Below are 14,467 nucleotides of genomic sequence, written 5' to 3'. Positions count from 1 at the left end.
TTTAGAAAACATCCCAAAGGATTTTGTAGTAGATAGTCTTTGAAAAACATTTCAACATACTGTTTTAAAGGTCTCAAATAACTCTACACAACATTTGTAGACAAAAATAGGCCTAGGATAGTAAGTTTGTTTTCCTAGAATATCTGTGGATCTCATGCAAAAGTCAAAGGAACACAAACTCATAAGATTCAATGATGATGGAAGTAAAGACCCCTCTAACCTAAAGAGCCCTCCAATTGCCCATAAAGATCATCAAGGATGAATATCTGTAATGACCAACCCATTACTTTCACAAGAGGAAAGTAGGAGGCTGCCCTTTAACTCTGCCACCTGGGATTTTGGAAGCTCCAATCGCTTTCCTAAAATGTGATCTTTCTCCATGAGCCCTGGACCTATGAGATGACAACCTATCACTTCCCAATGCACCATCTCTCTGCTAGGTCCCCTCGGGCATCCCTGCTTTCCTGGAGGGAATGCTGTGGACAAAACAAAGGTGTTAGTGGTGACTATTTGGGATGGAATCATCTACTTCTGAAGGAATTACACGTGCCCCTCTCAAGATGGTTGGAGAGCACATGCCTGTTTCAGGTTAGAAAAGTGAGTTGGGGGCTCACAGATTGCCTAACCAGCTCACAGATTGCCTATTTCCACAACCTATGTCAGTGCACCTTCTGCACTGCCCTCCTTAAATGGAAACTCTTTTTTCATGGTATAGGAGCTGGCAGAACTTTTTGCTCTATCCTGAACAGGAAAAAATTGTCTTGCACAAGACAGCTTTAGGTTTATTTGGGGAGTTAAGCCTCAGGAAGAGATCTATTTTAAAATTTCTTTTAATTCAACCCTAGAAGTAGTGAAGGGAAACAGGGTGGACAATACCTTTAGTTCCCCTGCAGCTCTCATTTTGAAGCATGTTGAAAACACCTCCAGAGCCATCTTTTTTCTTTCTTTCTTTATTGATGCAGGTATTACATATGAGTCATTATCCCTCCCACTCTCCCCTCTCCCGCTCATGCCCTCATTCCCTTGGTCCATTGCTTAGGCTTATATGAACGTAGAGAAGTCTTTTGGTTGATCTCTCCCATTTACCCACACCCTCTCTTACCTTCCCTCTAAGGTTTCAGCATCTGATTGATGCTTCTTTGTGTCTGTATTTGTTTTTGTTCATTAGTTTATGTTGTGCCTCATATTCTACAAATGAGTGAATATAAGGACTGTGATAGTTATCTTTCTCTGACTGACTTATTTCACTTAGAATAATGCACCTGAGGACCATCCATGCTATTGCAAATGATAGGAATTCCTTCCTTTTAACAGCAGTGTGGTATTCCATTGTGTAGATGTACCACAGTTTTTTAATCCACTCATCTGCTGATGGGCACTTAGGCTGTTTCCAAATCCTAGCTATTGTAAATTGTGCTGCTATGAACATAGGGGTGCACAGGAGTGATATATCCTTTCTGATTGGTGCTTCTAGTTTCTTGGGATATATTCTTAGAAGTGGGATCACTGAGTCAAATGGGAGTTCCATTTTTAGTTTTTTGAAGAACACTGTTCTCTACAGTGTCTGCACCAGTCTGCATTCCCACCAGCAGTGCACAAGGCTTCCTTTTTCTCCTAATACTTGCCAGCACTTGCCGTTTGTTGATTTATTGATGATAGCCATTCTAACAGGTGTGAGATAGTACCTCATTGTCATTTTGTTTTGCATCTCTCAGATGATTAGTGACTCTGAGCATGTTTTCATATGTCTCTTGGCCTACCTATGTCCTCTTTCAAAAAGTTCCTATTTAGGTTCATTTCTTGATTGGGTTGCTTATCTTCCTTTTGTTAAGTTGTATGAGTTCCCTGTAAATGTTGGAGATTAAACCCTTATTGAAAATAACATTGTTAAATATGTTCTCCCATGCAGTGAGCTTTCTTGTTTTTTTGTTGATGGTTTATTTTGCTGTGCAGAAGCTTTTGATTTTGATGTATTTCCATTTCTTTATTTTCTCTTTAGTTTCTATTGCCATGGAACAATATCAGTAAAGATATTGCTTTTAATGTATTTGAATTTTTGCTGCCTGTGGATTCCTCTAAGATTTTTATGGTTTCCCATCTTACATTTAAGTCTTTTATTCATTTTGATTTTATTTTTGTGTATGGTGTAAGTTGGTGATCTAGTTTCATTTTTTATTTATGCATGAATCTATCCAATTTTCCCAACACCATTTATTGAAGAGACTGTCTTAACACCTTTGTCAAATATCAATTGAGCATAGTAGTTTGGGTCAATTTCTGGGTTCCCAATTCCATTGATTTATAAGTCTGTTCTTGTGCCAGTATCAGGACGTTTTGGGAAAGTAGCTTTGTAATACACTTGATATCTGGTAATGAGATCCAACCTACTATGTTCTTCTTTTTTAGGATTGCTACAGCTGTTCTTACCATCTTTTTTTAATGTAGTGGTGGTGGTTATTGGTGGTGGTGGTGGTGGTGGTGGTGGTGGTGGTGGTGGTGTGTGTGTGTGCTTAATTTTAGAGAGAGGATGGGAGAAGGAGAGAGAGAGAATTAAAGATCAGCTGCCCCTTGCACACCCCCAATGGGATCCAATCAGGAACACTGGAATGTGCCCTGACTGGGAATCAAACCAGTGACCTTTTGGTGCAGGAAACGATGCTCCAGCCACTGAGCAACACCTGCCAGGGTTACAGTGCCTTCTAAGAGAGTATCTGCAAGGCTGATGGGGAGTCCTTGAGCTAAAGTTACCCCCAAGATGAAAACCATTGCTCACAGCATTAGGCTTATTTCAGATCCCTGCTAGGAGCCTGTGGGACTTCTGTGCAAAGCAGGTGGTTCATTCACCACCTTCCATCAGTTACGTCCCCACAAAGGAGACCTAACTGGCACATATTTATAGTGGCCACACCTGGTATAGAAAAACATGCAACCATGCAAGGTGGGAAGTTATAACTTGCAAAAATGGCCATTAGCTTTCTCACATTTCTACAGCTCCAAACATATCTCTGTAAGGAAAATCCAGGATGAAATTGTGGCAAGTTTGGGCACCAACCTAGAAATGTAGTGATATAGATAAAGAATTATAAGGATATAGTGAGCTATTTACCTCACAGAAGCCCTCCCAGGGGAAACTTCTTACTTACAGGAACAAGTAGACACTACTTCATGTTGAGAGTTGTTTCCCAGGGTACCCCCCACTGTAGAATAATGTCCCCTCCACTCATCCTTCTCTTTTCTATCCATGACAGATGATCCAACACTACCAAGTCCTGGCCTCTCAGATGGGGCTATTGCTGGCATCGTGATTGGCATCCTGGCTGGCGTAGCTCTGATAGCAGCCCTGGTGTGCTTCCTGTATATCAGAAAGACTAGAGGGTATGATGGCCTTCCCTCTTGTCCTGCTTCCTCCAAGACTGACATCCATGTTTGGGAGAGGGAAGGAGATTTCCCCTCTATCTCTGGGTCTTGATCTGCTCCTCTTGCTTCCTAAACCTCTGTTTCTCAGCAGTGATTTCTGAAGTCTCATGGTTATTCCCATCTCCATTTGGTTTAGAGCGGGCAGGTGTGATTATGTTCCTTTGTCCTAGATTCAGAGAAACCAAGGTCCAAGAAAGAAAACAAAACCATAAATGAAGAGAGGAGTAGGAGAGAGTTGTGTGCTCTGTCAACCATAAAAAGAGGAGAAGAGAGGGGCAGAACAGGAAGAGAACCTTAAAAATACATGAAACCAGCCTGGCCTGTGTGGCTCAGTGCTTGAACATTGACCCATGAATCAGGAGGTCACAGTTTTACTATTCCCTGTCAGGGCACATGCAAGGGTTCAGGCCCAATTGCCAGAACAGCACTTGCAGGAAGCAGCTGAAGAATGATTCTCTCATTATTTATGTTTTTATGTCTTCTCCTTTTCACTCTCTAAAATCTACAAATATATATATATATATATATATATATATATATATATATATATATATATATATATATATATTTAAAGCCGAAACTAAAGGCCTTTTGGGTAATAAATGAGGAATGAAAACAGAATCAACAAAGTCAGAAGGTGCCCAGGTAGAAATAGGCTCAGAAGCAACTGATAAAGAATAGACCTTTGTGCCCTGGCCAGGTGGCTCCATTGGTTGGAACATGGTTCCATAGAAAGGTTGCAGGCTACATTCTTAGTCAGGACACAAACATACATTGAGGGTTCTAACACCTGATGGTTTTCTCTCTCTCTCTCTGTCTCCTCTTTTCCCCCTTCCTCTTTCTGAAATTAATAAATATTAGATGAAGATTTTAAAAAATGGGATGGACCTGTGTGAACATTATTGCAGCAGCAAAGGAGAACACACTGGAAGGGGCAGTGGGTACATTGAAGAGGAGCCCTAGGAGGAAAGGCAATAATGATTCTAGTATAAATGAGCTGAAAGTGTCCTTCCTACTTCAAAGACCAAAGTACCTATGCTTGGGAATAGCAGTCACAGTCTCTGATATTTGTTTAGGGTAGTGGTCGGCAAACTCATTAGTCAACAGAGCCAAATATCAGCAGTACAATGATTTAAATTTCTTTTGAGAGCCACATTTTTTAAACTTAAACTATATAGGTAGGTATAGTGTTATTAACTTAATTAGGGTTCTCCTAAGCTGGCCTTTGCTAAAAACTCAAGGGGCCAAAGAGCTGCATGTGGATCTTGAGCCGCGATTTTTTGACCACTGGTTTAGGGCAAGGTACTAGCGTGATCACACAGAGCACAAACCCTCAGCCTCCAACCACAGTAAATAAAACCATCACCAGTGACAGCTGGTGTGTCCCACCATGCGCCCTGCCCTAGCAGGGAAACCTGGTCCCAAAGACTCAGTGCCTTCTGAACTTTTAGAGGGGATGTCCATTTCCCAACCTTAGGTTGCCATAGGTCCTCCCACCCTTCTAGTCACAAAACATTCCCCAGAGACCCAGCCCTGGGAGAGACTCACTCAGCCAGACCTGGCAGGCCTGAGTAAGATGGCCATGTTTTCCAAAGCCATTCCTCACCTTACCCCTTCCCCTCCTCCTCTATTAGGGATGTGGGCACTCTCCTTTGGTGAGACTTTCCCTCTCTTGTGGTGCTCTGGTTCCTCTAAGTACTGCCCCTCCTTGCCACTGGTGCCTGTTGCTGAGAAACACAACTGGACAAAACAATACCTTGTGAGCTGGGGGGGAAAACAGATTCAGAAGTGGACTGAGGCCTCCCTGTCACTAATCCTGCCCCCCTCACCCCTTAACCCCAACACCTCGTGCTGGTACTAACACCATGGGTCTGGACCACAGACTCTGAGAGAAGCAATTTCCTTAAGTTATCAAGGGCCACATCCCACCTTCCTCCCATCACCTGCCTCCTCCTTTAGCTAGAAATCACAACAATTTAACACTAAACCTTTAAAGCTCTAAGTCATCTTAGCATTTTCATGGATTGCTAACTCTTCTTTCAACTCCCAGGTGAGGGCCACTCTGACAACTCACCTAACAAGGTAAGCCCAGCCAGTTTCACTGGCTCATTTTCTCATGGACATACCTCTATAGAGAATGGGGTACTCTTGAAGACAGAAGTGTGATCAAGTTTGAATCAAGGTTCCTCAATGTAGCAACAAACCAAGAAGTATTGGTTAATTATTCCCATGGGTCTACATCATGCAACAATGTGAGCTCTGGAGTTAGTCCCATCCTGTGTTTGCATCCTGGCAGTAACTCTTAGTTCCTCTGTGACCTTAGGCAAGTAACTTAATTTCTCTGATCCTCACCCTGTCATCTGTACACACGAAATGCTGCATACTTCAGAGAGTAGCTGAAGGAATGAAATGAGATAACACATGCAAAGCACCAGCACTATGCCCAACATAAGGAAGGCACTGGATCATTCTCCCTCCTCTACCTTCAATCTGATCCTGTTCTCACTGTCAAGGGATAATGTCCATTCCAATGGGTCTGAGGTCTTAGTTCCTTCATTTATAATAACTTTACCAAGCTTCTCATTTAGCCTTTCAGTGGAGCACACATATGTGTTGAAAAATGCTTAAAGCATATGTATATGTTAACAATGTATAAATGATGAATTGAGCATACCCTTGTAAGCAGCACTGAAATGAAGAAACAAAACATGTCATCTTCCTGCAAAGTGAAACCTTCCAGTCACTTCTCTACAAAGAGTAACCATATCCTGACCTCCAATGCACTAGATTATTTTTGCCTGTTAATGCTCTTACATTAAAAAACACAGTATGCCCTTTTACGTGTGTTGTTTCTTTCATTCAAAATGGTTTCATGAGACTTATCCATAATGTTGTAGTCATTTGTAGTTGTTCATTCTCATTGTGGTACCCTCTTCCATTGTATGAATAGTATAATCTATCTTCTAATGGTCATTCAAAGGATGTCAGCAAGCAGAGAAAACAGTAAATAAAAATCCTCCAAAGCTAGAAGTTTCCAAGTGGTGAGAGCAGGTGCTGCCTAATCATAGGAGGCAAGGTAGGGGCCTGACCTGGGACACTGATTTAATTGACCACTTCTCATCCCTTTCAGATCTAAGAAGTTACATATTCTTTGCTGAACTTCAGTGGCCAAGAATCAAAGAAACCAACGTCAGCCTCCCCATCCCCAACAGCCACAGAACCAGTTTATTCAGAAGTAAAAAAGAAGTAATGCAACCAGCCCTGCTCACCACACTGCTGACTGATTCCAAGTCTCATCTCCATCACTAGGAGACTCCTTTGTCCTCAGGGAAACATCATATAGAGGGAGTGGAGTTTACCAGGCTAATTGAGCTTCAGATTTGGAAGAAGGCATCTACTTGCCTGCTGTGTAGTAGATGGGTTCAACCCATAAGGACAACTGTAGCTGTCCCTACAGCCCTCACCTTGAAGACACAGAACTCAGTTTCTTCCTATATGTCTCTGGCATCCCTGCACCTCCATGCCACTGTCCCTTCCCTGCAGCCCAGTGTGAATGCCTGCAAGTGATTGAGTCTATGCACAGGCCCTTTAAGAGGATTCCTGGATTTCTGGCAGCCTGCCATTTCACTTAGCCAGACAGAATCCCCACTGATTTACACAGTTAGATATTCTGGGAGCTCCTCTTTCTGGCACTGGTGCTCCACACTGGGGAGCCCCATGTGGAGCTCAGACCCCTCACTCCTCCAGTGTGATCTCTGCAGCTGATATATCCCTCCCAATTGTCTATCAGCTCACATGCGTGGGGCCAGCACATTTTGTGTCTCTACCCCTCCTACCAATGTCAACATGGGTTCTTCTTTATGTTCTTAGTTATAGGATTTCTGTTCAGTCATTCTTCAGGTGGTCCTCTAGGTTGATTGTTCTATAATTTAGTTGTCCTTGTGATGTCATGGGAGGAGGTGAGCACAGTGTTTACCAAATCCACTATCTTGATCAGAATCATCTAATATCCCACTCTCCCACTCTAATATCCTATTTCTTTGGTGAAGTGGTATGTTTTGGGGGTTCATTAAGTCACTCCTTATCCAATATTTATATTACAAATAATCTTTTGTACATAGGAAATATGTGCCATCTCTGATATCATGATTGGGCCATTCATTTGGAATAATTAAGGATACCACCACCGTGGACTTTTCAATTCCTTTTGAAGGTTATTGATGTCCTCAGCACCTGGCTAGTGGGATTAAGGCAAATATGCCCAGTCCCACCAAGCTCTGAGCTCAGCCCTCTAAAATTACCTACTAAAACAACTGTCAGAGGCACAGGATGTGTGAAGCCCACTGATAAAAACTTGCCCACAAAAACTTCCCTCTGCTACCTAACAGCCTCTTGCCACAGGCTCCCTGGTCTTCACTCAGACCTAGTGCATTTACCATGACCTTCTTTGGCCTCTCAATCCCCTTCCAAAACCTGTCCATAGTAATTAAAGTCTCCATGCCAGTGACATTTCTGAAACCAATTGCAGGTACCTGTGCTTCAGATCTCACCCATGTTTTAACAAAGGGGGCACTGGGTCCCCAGGTAGGTAAGCCTGTTTCTTCACCTTTACAGTGGAATTAGAGAAGTGACAGTATCTATTTAATAAGGTTGTAGTCAGAAAGATTCAGGTAAAGCACAGAAAATATTGGACCTGAAGTACTGGTAAAAGTACCCTTGATGTCGGCTTCCCCACAACATAAGACAGTGGAATGAATTAAATTGAGATCACACAAAAACAAGGTCCAGTGCAGAGATGCTCCCTTTTAAATTCCGCATGACGAGGTACACGTGTGCTCACACGCGTGAGAGCACACATGCATGGACGCACACACACACAACTTGAATAAATCGAATGCCAAGATTGTTCTATAATTTAGTTGTATCTGCTGCCCCTTTTATGGTCAGAGAGAGAAATTACACTAGCATTCTTCCTCTTTCCTCCTTATTTACCAGTTTACAAAAGGAAACAACTGCTGTGCAGTGGAAAGTAGCTCAGGTCTTCAAATGTCTCAAAATTCCCTCAGCAGGAAAAGAGATATGCAGGGGAGGTAAGAGGGATTCATTTATGGCCCCCAAAATTTAACCTCTAAAGACCAGTTTCTTCCTTGAAAAATACTCTGGTGAGGATTTGAATGAGATCCTACTACTAGCACTGCAAGGGTCACATACCAAGTAAACAATAGGAAACATGTTCTTTAACCACCCTGATGAGACTCAGCTCTAATTCATAAGTTCCTTTACTTTAAAGGGAAGGAAACTGAGGCCCAGAAAAAGGGGAGAGATTTGGCCAGGGTTTCTCAGTCAGTGGCTGAACCCAGGCTAGCACTCAAGTCCCCACAGGAAGCAGGAGGAGAAAAAAAGTATTTGGGTTCCCCTGGTTGCTTGGCATGACAGTCACTTTTCCGGTGATCCTCCTGCCTCCACACCCTGCTCCTGCTCACTTCACCATGAGCAATGCCCACTGCCTGCCCAGCTCTCCACCTCCCTGGACATGTTTGGCCCTCCTAACACATTGCATACTTCCATAACCCTCATGGACCACAGGACAAAGCAAAAAGGCAACTGTGTGACTTTATTTGGTTATGTGAAAGGGTCTGGGTGTTTGGCTGGTCCAGTTAAATAGTCCCTAAAGGCAAGCAGGAGGCCTGAGAGGATGCCCCAAGAAGGATCCTTGCACCAGCAACCTGGGACTTCTGTAAGATGTTGAGGGCCTCAGCCACTCCCATGGTCCCAATATAGCTAAAATCTGCTAAAAGTTTTTGATATTCACATGCACAGCCCATGAGGAGGAAGGTGGTATTGAGAAGCCCTGAAAGAAAGGGTGGGGGGGGGTGTCAGGGACACTTTCAAAACTCAGATGCCCTGCCCCTCCTTCCAGACACCCCTCACAAACCAGGACACCTGCTCTCCCATTAAAGACTTGGAGACCCGGCATCTTACTTCTGCAAATTCATGTGCCTGATGCATGCAACCCCAAAACCCTTCTCCAGATCACATCAGCCTTATAGCATCTGGCATCAAATATGCATTTTGTTGTTGCTGTTAATCCTCAGCCAAAGATATTTTTCCATTGATCTTTAGATACAGTGGTAGAGAGGAGAAGAGACACTGAGAGAAAACATTCATGTAACATAGACACATCAATTGATTGTCTCCTAAACCGGGACTGGGAATAGAGCCTGCAACCCAGGTATGCAGATTTGATTGGAATCAAACCCTGGAACCTTCAGTCCTTGAGCCAATGCTCTTTCTATGCAGCCAAATCAGCTGAGATTAAAGAAGGTGGTTGATAAGGCTTCTCTTCTCTCAGCTTTATGAAATTTTCAGGTGGAACTGTAAATACTCAGGGACACTGTAGGGTAATATGGCAGGTTATGTTGAAGAAACACAACCCCTTGCAGTCTTATTTATTTATTATTTTTTTATTTTGCCAGTTAAAGATTTCAGAGAGATAATCCCTGGCTTTAAATAGTTATGTACATACAAATATGAACAATTTTAAAATATAAAAATACCAAACCTTGGATTTTAAGGGGGCCACCAGGAGCCCCCTTTTCCTTCCATTCACCCAATGGTAGAGGTCATGTATCTGATTTTTAAAAATTAGTTTGGCCATCCCTGCAGCAACAAGCATGATGTCAGGTAGTTATCCACAAGGTGGCAGTCAGTGGAAAAATTCAGAGTTCCCACTCTCTGAACTCTATTTCCTATAATTAGGATTACATGCTTTCTTTTCTGCCTTTTAACTAATATATTGGGATAACTACTATATCCAGAAGGGAGCCATGAAATGGGTTGAGAAATAATATAGGCTCATAATTTAAAAGAGGGGATTGTTGAGGATCGCAGTCACTCTGATCCTCAATATCTTACAGAAGATGTTGCTGTAGAAGGAAAAGACAAGAAAAAGGCATACAGACCCTAGGGAAATACCCAGTTCCTACAAAATTTTGAAGGCCTTCTCAGCCTGGGGATGATGATTTTTGTCAGGATGAACCATCACTGCCAATTGCCTGTACGCCTTCATTTCAACATCTAATACTGTGGCTTCAACCCCCTAACATAGAAAGAGTTTAGCTCATCTTCAATAACCCCAGCCATGGTCAACAGTTGAGTCACTTCCTCTTCAGGCTGGCAGTATTGACCACTAGCTACAAGTGCATTCTCTTATCTCTTAGAGGTGCTCGCAATGATCATTGATCCTCCAATTGGGCATGGAATATGGAGAAGCAGGACTTCTCAAGTTAAGGGCTGACTGGCAGCCATAGCTGTTTCCTCTGACAACCTGGTGATTCCTAGAGTCCTTACCTCATCCAAGCTGTGTGCAGCGGCTTTTGCATATGAATAGCCTGTTCTTTCACCTAAAACCTGTCAAACTGTACTGTGTCAGAGAGCCCCAGAGCTCCCAAAAGAAAGCCCAAGCCCCTGTTGGCCTTGCTTCACAGCTGGGCCTTGTTTGGGCACTTCCAAACCCCATACAAAAAGGAGGAATCTGCAGATGTCTCTGTTGCTCCAGCTGGGTGTCCCCAGACAGTGTCTGACCTTTCATCTCCTTGAATATCCAAGAGCCAATGTACCCAGTGGTCAGAGTGAGACCACACTGGACTAAAACTCTTCACATCCATAAGAGACACACTCAAGGGGCAGACTCTGTGAGCACCAAAGCCGCACTGAAGCAAGTTTTGCCTTGCACAACAGGTCTTCCAGTGTAGACACAGTTGGTCATCACAGCCCATTGGCTTGGAGGTCAATACTTCCCAGTGATACAAACAGAAATCAAGATTTAACTACAAGACTGTGGAAACAGCTCACAAAGAGGTGTAACAGGAGCATCCACCTCAGGTGACTGGGGAGACTAAGACACTGGGCCCTATAGGACACCAACCACACAAAGTCACTCTATTAACTCAAGGAGACTTAACAGCTACCCAGTACATAGAAACAAACACAAGGAAGCAGCCAAAATGCTGAGACAAAGAAACAAGTCACAAATGAAAGAAATGGATGAAAGCAAAATACTGGATATAGAGTTCAAAACCATAGTTATAAGGTTACTCAAGAATCTTCTAGAAACCTCTGAGAAATTTAGTGAGACCTTCAAAGATATAAAAAAGAACCAATCAGAAATACACTGACTGAAATAAAGAATAATATACATAAATCCAACAGCTGACTAGAAGATCCCAAGGATCCAGTCAAAGATTTGAAATACAAAGAAGCAAAAAACACACAACCAGAAAAGCAAAAAGAAAAAGAATATAAAAATATGAAGATAGTGTAAGGATCCTCTGGGACAACTTCAAGCATGTCAACATCTGAATTATGAGGGTGCCAAAAGAAGAGAGAGTGCAAGATATTGAAAACGCATTTGAAGAAATAATGACAGAAAACTTACTCAACCTGGTGAAATAAATAGACTTACAAGTCCAGGAAGTGCAGAGAACTCCAAACGAGGAATTCAAAGAAGACCACATCAAGATATATCATAATTAAAATGCCAAGGGCAAAAGACAAAGAGAGAATTTTAAAAGCAGCAAGAGAAAAACAGTTAGTTACCTACAAGGGAGTATACTCATACAACTGTCAGCTGATTTCTCAATAGAGACTATGCAGGCCAGAAGTGAATGGCAAGAAATATTCAAAATGATGAATAGCAAGAACCTATAACCAAGATTACTCTACCCAGCAAAGCTATCATTCAGAATTGAAGGTTGGATAAAGAGCTTCACAGATAAGAAAAAGCTAAAGGAGTTCAACACCACCAAAGCAATATTATATAAAATGCTGAAGGGTGATCTTTAAGAAGAGGAGGAAGAAGAAAAAGGTAAAGATAAAAATTATGAATAACAAAGTGACAACAAATACATATCTACCAATAAGTGCATCAAAATCAAGTGAATAAAAAAATTTGATAATAGAATAATAAAGTGGTGAATATAATAGAATCAGGGGCATAGATAGAAAGGGGGTGTGAGAAACCAAGATGACAGCATAGGTAAACACCTAAACTTCTGCCTTGCACAACAATTTCAAAATTACAACTAAAAGGCAAAATGGACATCATCCAGAACCACAGGAAGGCTGACTGAGTGGAAATTCTACAACTAGAAGGAAAAAGAAAAGTACACTGAGGCTCAGAGGAGCTGCAGGTGGCAGAGGTCCTGGATATGCATGAAGAGAGGAATGACAACTGAGTGCGTGGCTGGCTTTCTCAAGCAGGAGGGAGACAAAGCTCCAACTGCTCTTAACTGTAGTTCTGGATGAGACTCGGGACCCAGATTCATATGGGTAGAAACTGCACTGTCAGAAAAGAGAAAAGCACACTGAGACTCAAAGGAACTGTGGAAGGCAGATGTACCAATTCGCGTGCACAGAAAGGGCTGGCAACTGAGTACATGGCTGGCTTTCTCAAGTGGGAGGTAGACAAAACCACCCGACTGCACTGAACTCCAGTTCTGGGCAAGACTCGAGGGCAGCTTTCACTTAGAGGTGTTTTCAGTGATTACCACAGGACACTGAGACACAGGGGCCTCTTAGGGCAGGGCTGACAGGAAACCAATGCTGTCTACTCCGACCCATGCAAGCTGAGCACAGAGGCTTTTGCAAATATTCTCCCATAAGGATGTCTCCAGCACAGAAGTTCTCCCAGCATAGACACAGCTGATCCTCACAGCCAGTTAGCCTGGAGGTCAGTTCCTCCCAGAGATACCAACAAAATGAACGCTTAACTACAACAAAACTGTGAACATAGACCACAAAGGGATGCACCAAGAGTGTCCACCTCAGGAAACTGGGGAGGCTGAACCACTGGGCCCTATAGAACATCTGGCACACAAAGCCACTCTATTAACTCAGGAAAGCAACCAAAATGTGAAGACAAAGAAACAGGTTACAAATGAAAGAAATGGAGAAAAGCAAACGACAATATATAGAGTTCAAAACCATGGTTATAAGGTTTTTCAAGAAGATTCTAGAAGAGGCCGATAAATTTAGTAAGACCCTTGAGGATATGGAAAAGGACCAACTAGAAATTAAACAAACACTAACTGAAATAAAAAATATTACACAGAGATCTAACAGTAGACTAGAGGATTGCAAGAATCAAGTCAAAGATTTGAAATACAAAAAAGCAAAAAACACTCAACCAGAAAAGGAAAAAAAAAGAGTAAAAAAAATATGAAGATAGTGTAAGGAGCCTCTGGGACAACTTCAAGTGTACCAAAATCAGAATTATGAGGATGCCAGAAGAAGGGAGAGACCAAGAAATCGAAAACCTATTTCCAGAAATAATGACCAAAAACTTCTCCCACCTCGTGAAAGAAATAGACTTACAAGTCTAGGAAGTGCAGAGAACTGCAAACAAGAGGAATCCAGAGGACCACACCAAGACACATCATAATTAAAATGCCAAGAGCAAAAGACAAAGAGAGAATATTAAAAGCAACAAGACAAAAAACAGTTAGTTGCTTACAAGGGAGCACCCATATGACTGTCAGCTGATTTCTCAACTGAAAGTATTTGACCAGATGGGAGTGGCAAGAAATATTCAAAGCAATGAACAACAAGAACCTACAACCAAGATTACTCTATCCAGTAAAGCTATCATTCAGAATTGAAGGTCAGATAAAGAGCTTCACAGATAAAAAAAAGCTAAATGATTTTATCATCACCAAACCAGTATTATATGAAACATATTCTTTAGGAAGAGAAAGACAAAGAAAAAGGTAAAGATAAAAATTATAAACAACAAATACATATCTATCAACAAGTGAATCTAAAAATCAAGTGAATAAAAAAATCTGATGAACAGAATAAACTGGTGAATATAGTATAATCAGGGGCATAGAAAGTGAGTGTGCTGACAATTCAGGGGGGGGACGAATGTGGGGGGTGCAGGAAGTGACTGGATAAAAATCGTACATCAATGGATGAGGACAGTTGGGGCGGGGGAGATAAGGGCAAAAGTTGGAGTGAGAACCGAATAGAGGGGAGCTATGGGAGAAAAAAG

The 14,467-nt window shown here is 42.1% G+C and overlaps 2 protein-coding genes across 18 annotated transcripts in view; one reads left to right on the top strand and one right to left on the bottom strand.

Annotated features, from left to right (window-relative positions):
* LOC118702294 (carcinoembryonic antigen-related cell adhesion molecule 1) overlaps window positions 1–14,467 on the bottom strand; it is an 813,263-nt gene that overhangs the window by 58,277 nt on the left and 740,519 nt on the right. The gene's annotated exons all lie outside the window — the stretch shown is intronic.
* LOC118702324 (carcinoembryonic antigen-related cell adhesion molecule 1) overlaps window positions 1–14,467 on the top strand; it is a 112,484-nt gene that overhangs the window by 76,781 nt on the left and 21,236 nt on the right. Inside the window, exons 5-6 of one of the 2 annotated variants that reach the window (XM_036408180.2) lie at window positions 3,249–3,375; window positions 6,548–6,746. The exons of the other annotated variant lie outside the window; for it this stretch is intronic. Of the exons in view, the coding sequence (XP_036264073.1) occupies window positions 3,249–3,375; window positions 6,548–6,575 (155 nt within the window). The 3' untranslated portion in view covers window positions 6,576–6,746. Of the gene's footprint in view, window positions 1–3,248; window positions 3,376–6,547; window positions 6,747–14,467 lie in introns of those variants that run through there. 2 annotated transcript variants of the gene reach the window in all.

The sequence above is a fragment of the Pipistrellus kuhlii genome, unplaced genomic scaffold (assembly GCF_014108245.1).
Source record: "Pipistrellus kuhlii isolate mPipKuh1 unplaced genomic scaffold, mPipKuh1.p scaffold_m20_p_38, whole genome shotgun sequence".
Lineage (NCBI taxonomy): Eukaryota > Metazoa > Chordata > Mammalia > Chiroptera > Vespertilionidae > Pipistrellus > Pipistrellus kuhlii.
The sequence above is the reverse complement of the archived record's forward strand: the minus strand, read 5'-3'. Positions and strand labels throughout refer to the sequence as shown.